The sequence below is a fragment of the Hyperolius riggenbachi genome, chromosome 8 (assembly GCF_040937935.1).
Source record: "Hyperolius riggenbachi isolate aHypRig1 chromosome 8, aHypRig1.pri, whole genome shotgun sequence".
Taxonomy (NCBI): domain Eukaryota; kingdom Metazoa; phylum Chordata; class Amphibia; order Anura; family Hyperoliidae; genus Hyperolius; species Hyperolius riggenbachi.
In genome coordinates, this window is record NC_090653.1 from 163,991,972 (window position 1) to 164,006,499 (window position 14,528).

General features: G+C 40.9%; 1 protein-coding gene across 1 annotated transcript in view; it reads left to right on the forward strand.

Annotated features, from left to right (window-relative positions):
- Positions 1-6,640: 6,640 nt before the first annotated feature.
- EFNB1 (ephrin B1) overlaps positions 6,641-14,528 on the forward strand; it is a 104,386-nt gene continuing 96,498 nt past the window's right edge. The window contains exon 1 of the mRNA XM_068247654.1: positions 6,641-7,002. Coding sequence (XP_068103755.1) covers positions 6,641-7,002 — 362 coding nt within the window. The remainder of the gene's footprint in view (positions 7,003-14,528) is intronic.

Consider the following 14,528-nt stretch of genomic DNA (forward strand, 5'->3'; position numbering starts at 1 on the left):
GTAATCTGCTACACAAAACCCCAAACCGCACAGGGGCTCAGGGCAGGACGAGTGCCATTGCCAATTAGCAGGCAGAAGTTTGTAGCGCTCACTATGCTACTCTGATAAGGTGTGTTAACTTTGATAAGGTGTGATATTTGAGTTATCATGGTTTAGTGAATCAAGCCCCAAGAGCATTTTTTAAAAATGTTTGCGCTTTGAAAAGCGCTTGACTAATGTATTTAAATGGGATGGTGCACACAAGAGTGATTCGTTTTAAACGCAAACTCGGGTCCTGCAGCATTTTTGCTGATTTCTGAGGCGATTCAGCCTCAATGTTAAGTATAGGAAAGTGAAAAATCGCTCTGAAAAGGGCTAGATCAGAGCGATTTTCCAAGCATTTTTGTTACAGAAGCTGTTCAGTTACTGCTCTACTGCAACAAAATATAAAAAAAACTCTACACTAAAACGCTCCAAAAATTGCTAGGCATGCTTAGAAAATAGCTAGGCACATGCCTAGAATCGCCTTTAAAAATCACTTCAAAAAGCGCTAAGCATTTGCTTTTATGCTAGCGTTTTTTGGTGTGCACTGGCCCTTACTTATTCTAACTCGCCACAGGCAAGTTTCTGAGTTAACATCCAGTCTCCATTGCAGTTTACACACATTATAACGTGTGCAATGTGCACATTATGCGGTACCACACTGTTTATATCTCTGCGTTGTAACAGACTACATTATCTTAACACACTTTCTACAGTGCGATTCTGGATAATTTGTGTGCAAAACACATACATTACATAGCAATTCTTCATGCTATGAAAATAACATACACGTTTTTACATGCAGAGTGTGCAGTGTGTAATGCACGCATCATAGCACATACATAACGCAATGCACTTAGCGTGAACTTAGCCTTATTCATACATATTGATAATGGAGTAATGCTTTTGCACTGCATCGATCAATACAATACAATGTAGAGTGTGATATTTAAGTCAGGTACCATTGAATATGTGCCTGAAATCTTATGTAAACTGGAGAACCGTTTGGTGTATCTTTTATGTTAGAATCTCTTTTGTACAGAGTGCTCCACTCCTCCTGCATCATGTCTTTGTCTGATTGTAACTTATTCCCCTTATTTAATGTGGTCAAAAAATAAGACATTATTGCTTTTGATGTGGCCAGACAGGAATCCAATAGCCTATTATCATCATCACAAATTGTTTGTATTATATTCTCAAGTGTTGATACACAGAATACTGTATGATAATTCTCTTGCTGCTGCCTGGGCTGTTTTTACCTCACTCTAGCCTGTTTTCTGAGTGAATCACAGGAATGGATAACCAGATTCACTTTCCGAGTGCTATCCTTGTCTGAACATTACTTCTCATCACCTGAGTCTGATAATTCATTGCGACCAGGTTCACAGTAGGACATTGCGGTCCTGTGTTATAAAGTCTTATAACACAGCTTACTGCAATGCAATTAAAAGTCTGTGATGTTCACAGTGCAGTGTTAGCGTAGCTTTGTAATGTGTATCGTTATGGTAACGCACTGCTGCAGTGCGTTACCTCTAAACGCACATGTTACCAGGCACAGGAAAGCATACTTTTCATTGACTGTATGCTTTACTGTAACTACTGTATGTGATGGTAAGTTACGATTGGTAACGCATCTTCCATTTGCGTTACCACTTTTTCGTCGTGTTGCATTGTAACTTTACAATGCAATGTCCTATTATGAACCTAGCCTCAGTAAGTGTTGATATATATAGTTAGGTAAGTGAATAGAGCTATGATATGTGGTTCTGTATGCAGATTTGTCCATATGGCCACTGCTTAAGTGTAAAAGTGCCCATTGACAATGCATTTATAATAGTACAAACTCTTACCACGTCTATGTAATATGAGGAACTGCTTAAGGTATTTACTTAGTTTACCCTTCTACTAAATAGATTTAGTAAGATAGTTCAATCCAGATTGTATTGTTAAAGGACACCTTAACAGCTATTCTTAAGGCCCATACACACGTCGGATTTTAGCGAACGACCCGTCGTTTGAACGTTCCGTCGTTAGGCCGTTTTCGCGTCAAATCCGACGTGTGTACAGACTATCGTTCGGGTGATAAGACTGGTTACCAACGATCCGCCGGGCGGATCGCTGGTAACCAGTCTTATCACCCGAACGATAGTCTGTACACACGTCTGATTTGACGTGAAAACGTCAGAACGACGGAACGTTCAAACGACGGGTCGTTCGCTAAAATCCGACGTGTGTATGGGCCTTTACTTTCCTCACTAAGCAGACATGTTATGCTGGGAATACACGTTACGTTCCGATAGATGCCTTTGATGATAAATAGCGGTTACTTCAGTCAACGTTGCTCTTCTATCAGCTTGAATCAGTCTGCCCTTTCTCCTCTGGCCTCTAGCATCAACAAGGCATTTTCACTCACAGGACTGCCGCATGTTTTTCCCTTTTCACACCATTCTTTGTAAACCCTAGAAATGGTTGTGCGTGGAAATCCCAGTAACTGAGCAGATTGTGAAATACTCAGACCGCACCGTCTGACACCAACTACCATGCCACGCTCAAAATTGCTTAAATCACCTTTCTTTCCCATTCTGACATTCAGTTTGGAGTTCAGGAGATTGTCTTGACCAGGACCACATTCCTGAGGCCTCTTTCACAGTGGGACGTTGCGTTTGATGCGACGTTAAAGTCACACAAAGTGCCCCTAACGCATGTGGGTTATGAAATTGGATGTTATTTTGCACTGCGTTGTGTCTCTTGGTGCGCCGTTTTCGCCGCATACTGATAGAACGAAAACGGCGCATGCGTTACTTTAAAAAAACATTACTGAGCATGTGCAACACACATAACGCAGCAAATTTATTGCTAAACACACAGCATGCAGCACTGTCTAAATATTGCTACACATTACACACAACGCAACGTGTGCACTGTAAATGTCGCACAGACTTTGCTGTGCGTTAGTCTGCGTTATAATTTTTTATAATGTGCGACTTTAACGTCCCACTGTGAAAGAGGCCTAAATGCATTGAAGCAGCTGCCATGTGATTGGTTGATTAGATAATTGCATTAAAGAGAAATTGAACAGGTGTTCCTAATAATCCTTGAGGCGAGTGTATAAACACAACTGAGTATTTTAGATAATTAAAAGCAACATGCTTGAGAATCATTTATACACAATTATGGCGTATGTCTATTAAATGTTGACGTGTCAGTGGGTGCTTGAGATAATCTTACCTACAGCAGAGGGCACCTATAAAGCACAGGCTCCTATAAAAGGGCACATAACAAAATAATACTGAAGAACAAAGGTCTAATATAGTAACATATCAGGTTGAGCTCAGACCATGCACATTGCATTGCCTAAATAACGTTATGGGCATGTTCACATCTTTGCTTTATAAATGGACCATGTTATTCAAAACAGTTTCTACAGTGCATTTATGGTCTGCAAACACACATACATACGTTACTATTTATCATGGTCTGAAAATGATGTGCACATTTTATCGCGCAGAGTGTGCGTTGTGCTATGCTCACATTGTAGCATGTTTTTCAGCCTTGTATGTGTAAATTCCACTAACAAGATGGAAATTTACATTTTAGAAAATGAACCACACAAGCTAAAGAATACTTCTATAGTTAACAGAAGATCCAAGCAGTTCAGGGTGACCCAAAATTACAAGGAAAGTATAGGGGAATAAAAGAGACGCTCAGTGTATTAGCCTTCTTAAAACAGAAGATATTTGCAATAATTCAGCTTTAAGTGAGCGACTGTGGTGTCCCACAATGCATCGCTACTTTAGTTAATATGTCACTTTTGAATCATAACTAGGCCAAACCTTTTGCTTCTCATGTTGTTAACAGGCCATGATTGCTTAGAAGTATATGTTGGGAGGTATTGCTGTGAGAAAATACATGTCTGTGTACAGTCTTCTCTCCTTTCATTAGCGTTTTGTAATATCTTACTCCATGCAGCCAAGAATCACAGGCCCTAATCCACATTATTACCTGAAAAAGCTGGTCTTTTTTTAGCCGTTATTTTAACACCTCACAATGGGGCTGAGAGAGATTCTTATCTGGAACACTAAGCATGAGATAACTTGTAAGCCAGATAACTAGCAGGAGGAACTTCACTCAGTCAGCACATGCATTCCCCACTCTGTGAGCTGCCTACACATCATCTTCCCTCCTCTCATTGCCTGAAGTGATTTCACAAATCACAACCTCCTGCTAATCTGTCCATTCAAAGTGTTTAGCACTTTCCTACCTTCAAGGCTGAGAAAGTGCATTAATGGCCTGTTTGGGGACACCACTGTGTATTGTTCCAATTCTTTTCTCATGACTGACAAATACAACTAAACTCACATTTGATTTCCATTCTCCATTGCAATCTTGGCTCAAGAATTTAGGCCTGTTTTCTGCCTAGAAACACCTACTAATGTATTCACAACTGTCCCTTCCAATTGAAATAAATTTCTTTCCATTGCTTAGCATAATTAAGTAACTAGTTTGTTTTCTTTGCCACATTATTTCCTTTAAAGTTTATATTATAGAGCAGATATGGAGGGTGTTGGTCACATTAAAGACAGGGCTGTTTATAGGTCAGTCAGTAACACTCCAAATATGTCCTAAAGATGTTTGACAAATTGCATGCCTTTGTGTATTACTTATTATTTGTATTGTTTGTAATTAATTAACACAAAATGGTTTATATTTCCCAACATTTGTTTCTAGATGGCTTATGTACATTGAGGTAAAAATGTCCAGGTTTTTCAGCATAGGGAAAGCACTGAATACGTAAAAGCCTTGTCTGTTTGCAATAAAAATACTTTCACTCAAGCAAAACCACACAAACAATATCTCAAGAAACTTCAGGCACCTGGATTTCAGCATATAAATCAGAGGCATAAAACAGTCACACGGGCATCTTTTAATCCTCTTAATATGACCTAAAATAAAGGAAGCCTTTAATATGCCTATAAAGTTGTCATGATTAACCAGTGAAACGTGGACCTCACCTAGTGTAAAACTTGTTACTGCAGATCTTTAAGCATTCAAAAGCTAGCCCTTTTTTCAGGAAAAAATGGAACGAAAAATATTTTTCCACTGGATTCTGAGGGTATTAATAAATGCTTAGAGAAAAAAAAATCAATTCAATATCATTAAAAAAACATTAGCTGGGTGGGATGAATGTTGTGAAACTAATGGTGTGAATTTTACAAAGTCTGAGGGAACCTGTATTTGCACCAAAACCCCACACAGAATAAGTGGAAAATCATCAATACAATGTGAATTATATATAATTGTCATCTCTTTTTTTATGCAATAAAGTTTGAAGAATAAAGTTGAGCAGTTGCCATTAAAGCACATTTAGAGATGTCCTGATTCAGTAAAGTTTTGCTCTAGTTTTCTCATGGAAGTTTTCAGACGTTATCCCCTCTGCAAGAATATACAGTACTTACTAAAAATAGGTCCCAAGTTATTTTTAGTTTGAGATTACTTTTCTACCTGTAGTTTTTCATTTGATATTTGTAAGAGAAATAAGAAAAAAAATCCTGTGAGAAAATTAAGAAAAACAGTTTACTGAAACAAAGCTGAAATCTGTAAAGTTGAAGTAGGGTAAGCCAATGCATTTGAAAAACTGTTTCTAGTAAAAAAAAAAATTCCTAAACACATCAGATAGATCAGAAAATCTATCTGATGATCAGTCTGCTGCTAATCTAGGAGTGTATGGCCAACTTTATCTTATCTTCTGGCTGATTCAGACTCTGCAGGTCACCAGCAAATTATTGTAAGTATTGGATGGTTTATTTCCTGAGGGAGCAGAGCTGTGCAATAAGAATAATGGAATACGAATCAGAAGAACATATATACAGCCCAGCAGTAGAAGAGGCCAATATGACATGAGAATGGATTGGTTAACATATATATAGCCCAGAAGAGAACAATGCAATGCGAGAATGCTGGTTTCCTGGGAAATGAAAGGTGAGAGGACATGGGGAGAGAATGCTGCCGGCCTGTTTAGGGTGTAGAATAACGAGAAGCTAAACTAACAAGTTTACACAGAGCTGAATAGAGCTTTCCCAGTGTGCAGAGGCAGAAGGGAGCGACACTCGGGGAGGGGACAATGTGCACAAGTCTGGAGATGACCTGCCTATTGTGTCCCTCGCACTGGGACCTCAGGAAGGGGGGGGGGAACGGCCGAAATAATGGAGTGCCACTGAAAAGGAGTACTTCACAAATACGTGACACCACCGCCCAATCCTGAGAGAAAAGCCAGTCCATAAATCTCGGCAGAAAGCCAGGCTGACCAGTTACAGCAGAAACTAGGTGCTCTCTGCATGGGGGGCTGAGACAGGCGCTCCCCCATAGCACGCAGAGCTCTCATAAAGCTCCTTCGGCTGTGCTGTGTGAAGTGGCGGCGGTAGCGCTGCAGGAAGTGATATACATGCAACGTTCTCTCCATCTTCATACACTAGCAGCCTCCAGCTCCTTTAAGAGGCGTGGTTGCCCGAGTGAGCCACGCCTCTCTTGACACACTGGGGGCGTGGCCAGTTCTGGGAGAGCGTCGGGGAGGCTGTCATTGGCTGACAGCTGCTTTCAGCTGGCCACGCCCGCGGGGGCGATGCGAGCATCGGGTACTCAGTACCTCAGTCAGTGTGAGCCGGGCGGCTGGAAGAGAGAGGATTGTGCTGCGCCCGAGTCAAGCCTAGAGCAGCACTGGCCGCTGCCCAAGGAGAGCGCTTCCGCCGAGCCGGCAGGATGGAGCCCTGATAGGATTATAACCGGGGGATGGCAAGCCTGGATACCTGACGGAGCTCCGGACGGGATCGGATATTGGACGGAACAAAGTTGGGATATTCCGGGACGTGGAGTTGCTATGGAGGGACTCCGGCATCTGCTCGGACTGCTGCTCGCCCTGTGCCGGGTGTGCGGGCTGCTCGGCAAGAACCTGGAAGCGGTCACATGGAACTCGGCGAACTCGCGGTAAGGACCTGAGCATCCTCCGGTCACTGCGAGTCCCCCGTGTGTCCCGCCTGCGCTCTCACCTGCCCGCCGCTATCCTCTACAGATAGATGGGGCTGCAGGACTCCTCCGTGATGATCAGTGCTGCTGTATAATGTCTGCCTAGCCATGTGTTGCTGTGATCTCCGAATGCTTCTGATGATTTGATGATTGGGGTGGTTCAGCCTTTTCACTAGAGATGTTTCTGGACAGTAAATCTGTTTCTCCAGTAACTTAGATTGTTACTTTCCTTACCAACTTATTGCCCATGTCTTCCTTCCTATGTGTATGGGGTGGTGTGGGTGGCTGGTGCAGCGTTTTCTGTGTAGAGATCCTCCTGATCTGTGGCCGTCCTCGTATATTGAGGCAGTGCTGTATGCTGATGTGCACACTGGCTTTAAAAAGGCCAGTATGTAAGTGACTGTCTACCCCATCATCATAACCATCCGATCATTTCCATATGAAGGCCTCAGTAATCAATCAGCACAGGCCAGATAACTTTTCCTTGACGTTTAGCTGTAGTTTAACCCCTGATGCCTCTAAAAAGTTTCAACTGTATCTTCTTGCATTGTTGCATTTACATAGCTGCTTGAGTAGGTAGATGTGTGAAGAGGTTCTGCTGTGTTTTGTGTATAAATATGCTACTCAGTTAGGTCCCCAAATCCTAGGTATTGCATTGCGATGGGAGGAATGGTGTCATTGCCTGTGCAGTGCATGTATTGTTGCCTTGTTTCATTATTGTACCAGAAAACTCTGCCTTCTTGGGTTGCTAAAGAGATATAAAAGAATACATACATATTTTATGTTTAGAGTTGCAAGCGTCCATTTAATATTATTTTTGCTGTAAGTGTGTGATATGCTTTGTAGGGTCAGTTTATATTTGATGGGGTTTTGGTGCAGGACCCCATTAAGATCTTTTGTCTTTATGGAAAAAGGCCTGTTTTACAGTAAGTTACTTCGTCCTTAATTGTCTGGCATAGAATTGTGCCGAATTTCATATATTTACTTTCAAGTTCTCACTTTTTGGATGAGGAGGTGGCCTTATGAGAAAGACTTCTGGATTTCTTAAATTCTTTGCATTTTTGATCTTTCTCTTACTTTCTCTTCAATCTGTCTTAAAGTTAGTGTAGCTTGTTGTGGACCTCATTCCCCTTAGTTGCAGATTGTGAAGTCTTTCTTCAGATGTATATTACAGTAATGCTTCAAAGATATCTTGAATGTTATGGCCAGTGAAAGATTTTCAGAATTAATTTTGCGTCTTAACCATTAAGGAAATTCACCGATTGCTGCTTATTGTTTTGTTGACCTTCACAATCTGGCAATGGCCTTTCCATGTTAGACAAAGCAGCTACAATATTTTCTCTGTTAAGTCTTCTAAAATACTTTAGTTATAAAGGTAAAATATCAATGTTTAGCTTTCTATTATTTTTTTCCACAATGTACTGCTTTGTATTGTGCATGGTTTTCATTTTCTTTCCCTAAGCACCTACTTAGAATGACAGAATACAATTACTAACATGTCTTGTAGACCATCACAGTTTCCAGTGGTGATGAGTGTGTAACTATCAGCAGATACATTATGAAGCTTATAGTCCAAGCATCCCACTATTTTAGCTATTTTTCCTCTGTAGGGCCTCTATAGAGTGCAAATGCATCGGGTGCGGCTGGTGGCGTCTCCTTGAAAGGGTCTTTGTAATTAGCTTGGTTGAAAATAAACCTACTCTGTGCTGCCAGAGGGAGTTGTCAGGAGTGGCAAAGGTACATTTCCCACCTCTGACAGCAAGCCATGCAAGCACTTAATATTCATAGACTGAATCTGCCTAGTAGAGCCCCTGGCTTTCTAATGTGTATAATTGGCTCACAGAATTAGAAAAAAAGTGATGTAAATAATCAAAAGTGGTTTCATATTAGCCTGTATTTAGGATTTGTTTTTTGTAAGTGTGGAATGGTGATAAAAAATGTAGTGTAAACATATTGCTGCTATTGTAAATTTCTTTTTAGCTCTTCTTGTTTCAGTATGACGTCCGCAAGGTTTATCTTGACACCGCAATGATTAATTAAGTTGTCCATCTAGCGTGGGATGACACTTGACATCCTTTTTGCAAAGTTAGGGTGTTTTTTTTTATTTTTTTATTTTTTTTTACTTTCTTCTTTGACCATAGGCTCTAAGTTTTGCTCTCCATTAGTATAGTAGGAGAAAAGTAACTTAGTAGTTGGGCCTCTGTGCCTGGAGCCAGTGTGTGAGCTGCTTTTATATCTCTCTGTTATTGTACTGGCCAGTTCCTGAGACTAAGCAACTTTGATCTTCGCTCAGAAGGGGGGGTCACTGTTCTATCTTAAATTTAGACAGTGCGAGAGATGATAGATTATTCTCATTTATTTAAGTTTCCTGGGTTAAAATATATCAGTTTAGAAAGACCCTGACTCTTCTTGTTACTGAGCAAGTTATTTGTGTTTGGTATAGATATGTAAGTAGACTGAAATATGAATGTACCATTCTGCTGCAAAAATTGATGCCTGCAGAGCACAGCTGTAGGGCTACAAGGCTGAGAACATTGCCTAATTCCATCATCTTTAATGTTTTGACATGTTATAACACCAAGCCATGTTTAGGTGTCCAGTCTGTGGTGAATCAGATTATGGCCTGCTTCTCGGTTTTACATTTTCCCAGAGCGTAAAGGATGGATGGGTTGATGGCAAAGTACAACATTATCTGTTTGTTGGTGCAAAGATAAAGGCTTTGTTTGGTTGGGTTTCTGTTTAGACCCCAGCTACTTCTTTTTTTTTTTTTTTTTTTTCCCTTCAATTATCATACTGTTGTACAAGAGAAGCTGATCTAATTTCATAGTAGAAGTTCAGCATTTCTTTCATAAAGTATACAGCTGACCTTCTGAAGTGAAAATGTTAACCTAGCTTCTTCCCCGTAGACATACTTCCCAGTTTGCTATCTTGAAATCACCAGTGTTTTGTAAGAACAATAATGCAGTAATATCCCCCGCATGTCTGTGCGCCTATATGTGTGTATTTAATCTCCACAATGAAGTTTCATTATACCTAATTAAAGTGAAGGGCTATGCCAGCAGGGGAATCTGTGATAATCACTTTATTGGTCCTTTGAAAAATGTGGGCCCATTTTCCCAACACTAAAAAGGAGAATTTGACATTATTTTCATTTAGTGTAGTTTAGTTTAAATGGAAAGTTGTGCATCATTATTGACATAAACTTTAAATAAACATTCGTGTATTTACATCCATGGCCCTGGATTTGTTCTTATAGTTTAGTTTTTATTTTGTCATCTGGAGTTTGGTTGCAACTCCGATATTACCTAAACTTATACAAAGCGAGTGTAGGAGTTAACTTGGCAGCTGGTCATTATATTGTAAAGTAAAGTTATATCTTTCATGAAAATCTGATTTATGGTGCTTCACCATTTCATGATAAAGTGTTAAAATATGTAATCTTAGGGAGAAGTTGGACCTTCATTTTTCAAGCTAAACAATCTGACTACACGACCATTAATATTTTTGTGGACTTCAGGAAGGATTAAACAGCATCCTCTTTCTGCTTAGGTGCGTTGGAGGCAAAATAACTAGATTTTTGTTGTCTCGTTGCAAGCATAAGTTAAAATTATGACCATATTTTATCAATTTAAAATAAAAAAAATATAAAATGTTATTGGTACAGATGCTTAGTTTCCTCTGATATTGCTGGAAAAAGTAAAATGTTAACCTTTTAGTTTTTTGTTTTTTTTTAATGCTTTACAGAAGTAGAATAACTAGTGCCATTTTGAATTTTAGCTAAAGATTTTTTTTGAAAGGGGTCTGAGTTTAGTATTGGCTTTTCTGACTAATTTTGAAAGCTTTGTTTGTTTCTGGAGACAAATATATATAGTTTCACGCTAACTTAAAACGTAAGCACTTTACTCATTTTGCTGCTTGGCCCATTTGTCTATGTTCACTAAATTGGCTGCCAGTAGAACAAGGCTGGTTGTAGAGCTTGTGGATTGGGATGTGGTGACATTTCTGCTGTTTCAATGGGTTTGTTGCACTTGCTGTAAATAAGACAATAGTTGCCTGGTAATTACACGCTGCTGCGTTAGCAGTGTATGGCAGAAGGATTGCGACAAGAGTAGATCGTTTCCCTAACAAGCTCTTATTTGCAGCTGTGACAGTTCATTTCCCTCCGCCCATATTTCATTCGGCAGCACCTGGATTTAATGGCTCCTACATTCATTTACAATACAGGTTTATTTTGTATAGTCTGTTCCTTCAAATGCTTTGCGTAGCAACTAAATTATACAGCGCTCCAGGACTTGACAGATTAATATTCAGTATGTCATTCTCACAGGTAGCTTGCACTGTACTATTCCCACTTGTCTTTACAGACAAAATACAATCGGGCACCCCAGGGTATGATGTGCCCACTTTTTCTAGTTCAGTGTTCACTAATGTGATGTTATTTTCTAGTGATCAAGTGCTCCATGTGGGTGGTTTTAACTTGTTACTTTTACTTTGTGATGATATGATAGTATTTGCACACTTTTGTGCTGCATCTAAATTGGTTGCTTTGTTGTTGGGCAACAAGAGCTGATGGGTCTGCTATCTCGATGAGCTGAGGTTGGACGCATTCATGTGAATTGAGTTGCCAGTATGTCCAATCCAAGAGCCAGCTCCACTGATGGCAATATGATTATGAAAGTTAGGCTCCAGCTGCAATTTTGAAGGCTCCTAGGATTTGTACAGCCCTGCTATGTCCAGTTTTACTTGCTCTGTAAAGACAAGCCTGCTCTCCAAGAAGTCTCTCAGGCCACAGCCTTATTTGCTAGCACCACATGATAGAATGTTGCTGGTCTTTTAGTGTTCTTTTTCACTCTTTCTGTTCCCCTTACTCCATGCTATGTTTTACTCTTTGCTCTGCTGAGGAAGTACTAATGCTGCTGACTGTGTACACTTTTTGGTGCCTGTCTTTCGCATTAATGTTCCACTGGATATCCTCTCCTTCATGCCAGGGAGGCTTAAACTTTTGCTAAAGTCTAAAAATATGAAGTGACTTTAGGGCTGGGCCAGCTCCCCTTACCTGGGTGACCACTGCTGGCTGATATTGGTGTACAGAATTGAGTAGAAACTATAATTACACAATGCTGGATGCTACAAAACACCAGTCCCAGTGAGTATTTCACAAGTGTTTTTTTTTTTGTTTTTTTTTTTGCACAGTCTCTCATATGACTGTGCTGTAACTTTGTGCCCAGCCCTGTTCACAAAATCTTAAAAGTTCCCTCAGGGAGGCATTTGCTCTCGGTCCTGTGGTAGCCATGTTCCAGGCTGCTTTGTATGTGTACTCTAGTGAAGCACAAGTAATTGGCTCTTATCTATTGTATTTTCTGAGCCCTGCATTGAGGAATGTGAGTGTGTGGCTGGGTCAGACATTACATAGTAGATTACTCTTCTACTTCCAATTGTTTGTCCATTAGCATTTGCCTGGCTAGTACTGATGGCATGCAATCACAGTACAGAGGACACACCACACTATTTTCAGGACTTCCCCTCCCAAAACTGCCGTGTGCTTTAATCCTTTGCTTATTGGAAAGGCCATGTTCTCATTTATAATCGTTTTGTTACATTCTCTAATCTCCTGATTTTCCTAGTCTCCTGGTATTGCTGGGCACATCTTATTTGCCTTTTGTCGACTCAACGGTTTAAAATCCTCCATAAAAGTTTTTAAGAGATCCTTTATGCGCTGCAAGATTCTTGTTTGAGGCAGTTTCACCCCAGTTAACCTAATATGATAATAACATTTAAACAGTAATTTATCTTTTAAAAATAACATTCTTATCAGCTGTGGAGTGCATGTCCAAACACTGTGTGCTGGTCCTTGTTATACACTAACTCTTATCAGGAATAATTTACATTTGGATCAATGCATGTGGAATCCCAGCCTGTCTTGTACTTCAGGCGTCTGATTAGGAGTATTAATAAGTTGCTTTTGAAGCATAGTATGAATTGCTACATCACAGATTATTATTTATTTTTTTTGGATAACGCTATTCTTTGAAGAACTACAGAATCCATTTTTAAGAGTATCAGTAGCTGGTAACTTTTGCATTGTATAGCTGTATACTGTGTTTTTATAAATGCGTAACTTTTTAGACGCTTTGCTTGCTGCAAACTGACACCCAGCACTCGTGACCTTATGCTGGCAATACACGGCTCAATTCTAAGCCATAGAGATGGCTCGATAGATAATTTCCGATCTCCCGCCCAATCGTTTCTGCGCTCGATTCTGCATTGAGGACAATGGAAAAAAGATAAGAAAAACGGAAGATAAGAGAATCGCCTGGGGAATCGAGCGGGTAATAGGGCGGGAGAATCGAGCTGCAAAATTGAGCCGTGTATGCCCAGCATTAGAGACTTGACTAACTTATAAATCATGTGATTGCCACGAAGCAGTTTGAAAAACTGTACTGCTTGGCAGGGTGTGGTGCCCTTCCTCCTATGACTGCAGTTGATTGAATACGTAGCACTGCCTCACCTTTCCAAGCACCACGGCTTTTCAAATGGCTATACCACATCCAACTTTTCAATGCTGTACTTCTTAGAAGGTACAGTATTGTGTACTATATTTTATTTTTACAAAGTAATTGCAGGTTATCACTTCCACATGTCTATAAAAAAAAAAAAAAAACGTAATGCGTCACACAGTGGGTGGAGCCCTTAAAATCTTTCCAACTTCTAGGCGAGTCAGCCTTAATTACACAATATTTTATCCAACTAGCATACTGTTTGGTTTGTGCTATTAGCCCCTCATCAGTGTAGGGTATGTTTGTATGACTGTGCATGCATGATGACTAGGGATGCAGTGATATGTGGTTCCCACTTGTCACATAGAGAGAGGACTTTAATAGGCTAAAGGTGGTCAGTCCATATACAGCGCATCTCAGCCTGCAATTATTTAAAATGTTTGGATGGGCTGGGGGTAGAGCATCTGCTAAATTTTGGTTTCTATCTGGGTTCCTTCTGGGAGGTTTTGTTTATTGTTGCTGTGAGGAGGAATCAAAGCAGTACATTTTAAATCTCCTTTGTGAACAGACGGCAATAAAAAAAAATCTAATGGCCCATACTCACGGGCTACAATTGTCGCCGCAACACGCGGCGCGCGCGTTGCGGCGACAGGTCGCCCGTTAGTATGGGCCGCACCCCGAACTGTCGCCCGTCGCTGATGTCGCCAGGCGATTGAAACTTTCAATCGCCTGGCGACAGTCGCCGCCGCACCTCCGCCGCAACTGTCGCTAGTCCGCGTGAGTACGCGCACTAGCGACAGCAACCTCCATTGAGGTATGCGGGGCTTCCGGCGGGGGGAGGAGGAACATCGGTGACAGCTTCCGTCGCGCCGCTGGTCCCTCTTCCGCGTGTGTACGCGGAGGGACCTGGCGAGGAGCTGTCGCTGGCCTGTCGCCCACACGCTCACGTGTGCTGGCGACAGGCCACTTTTGCTGCCCGTGAGTATGGGC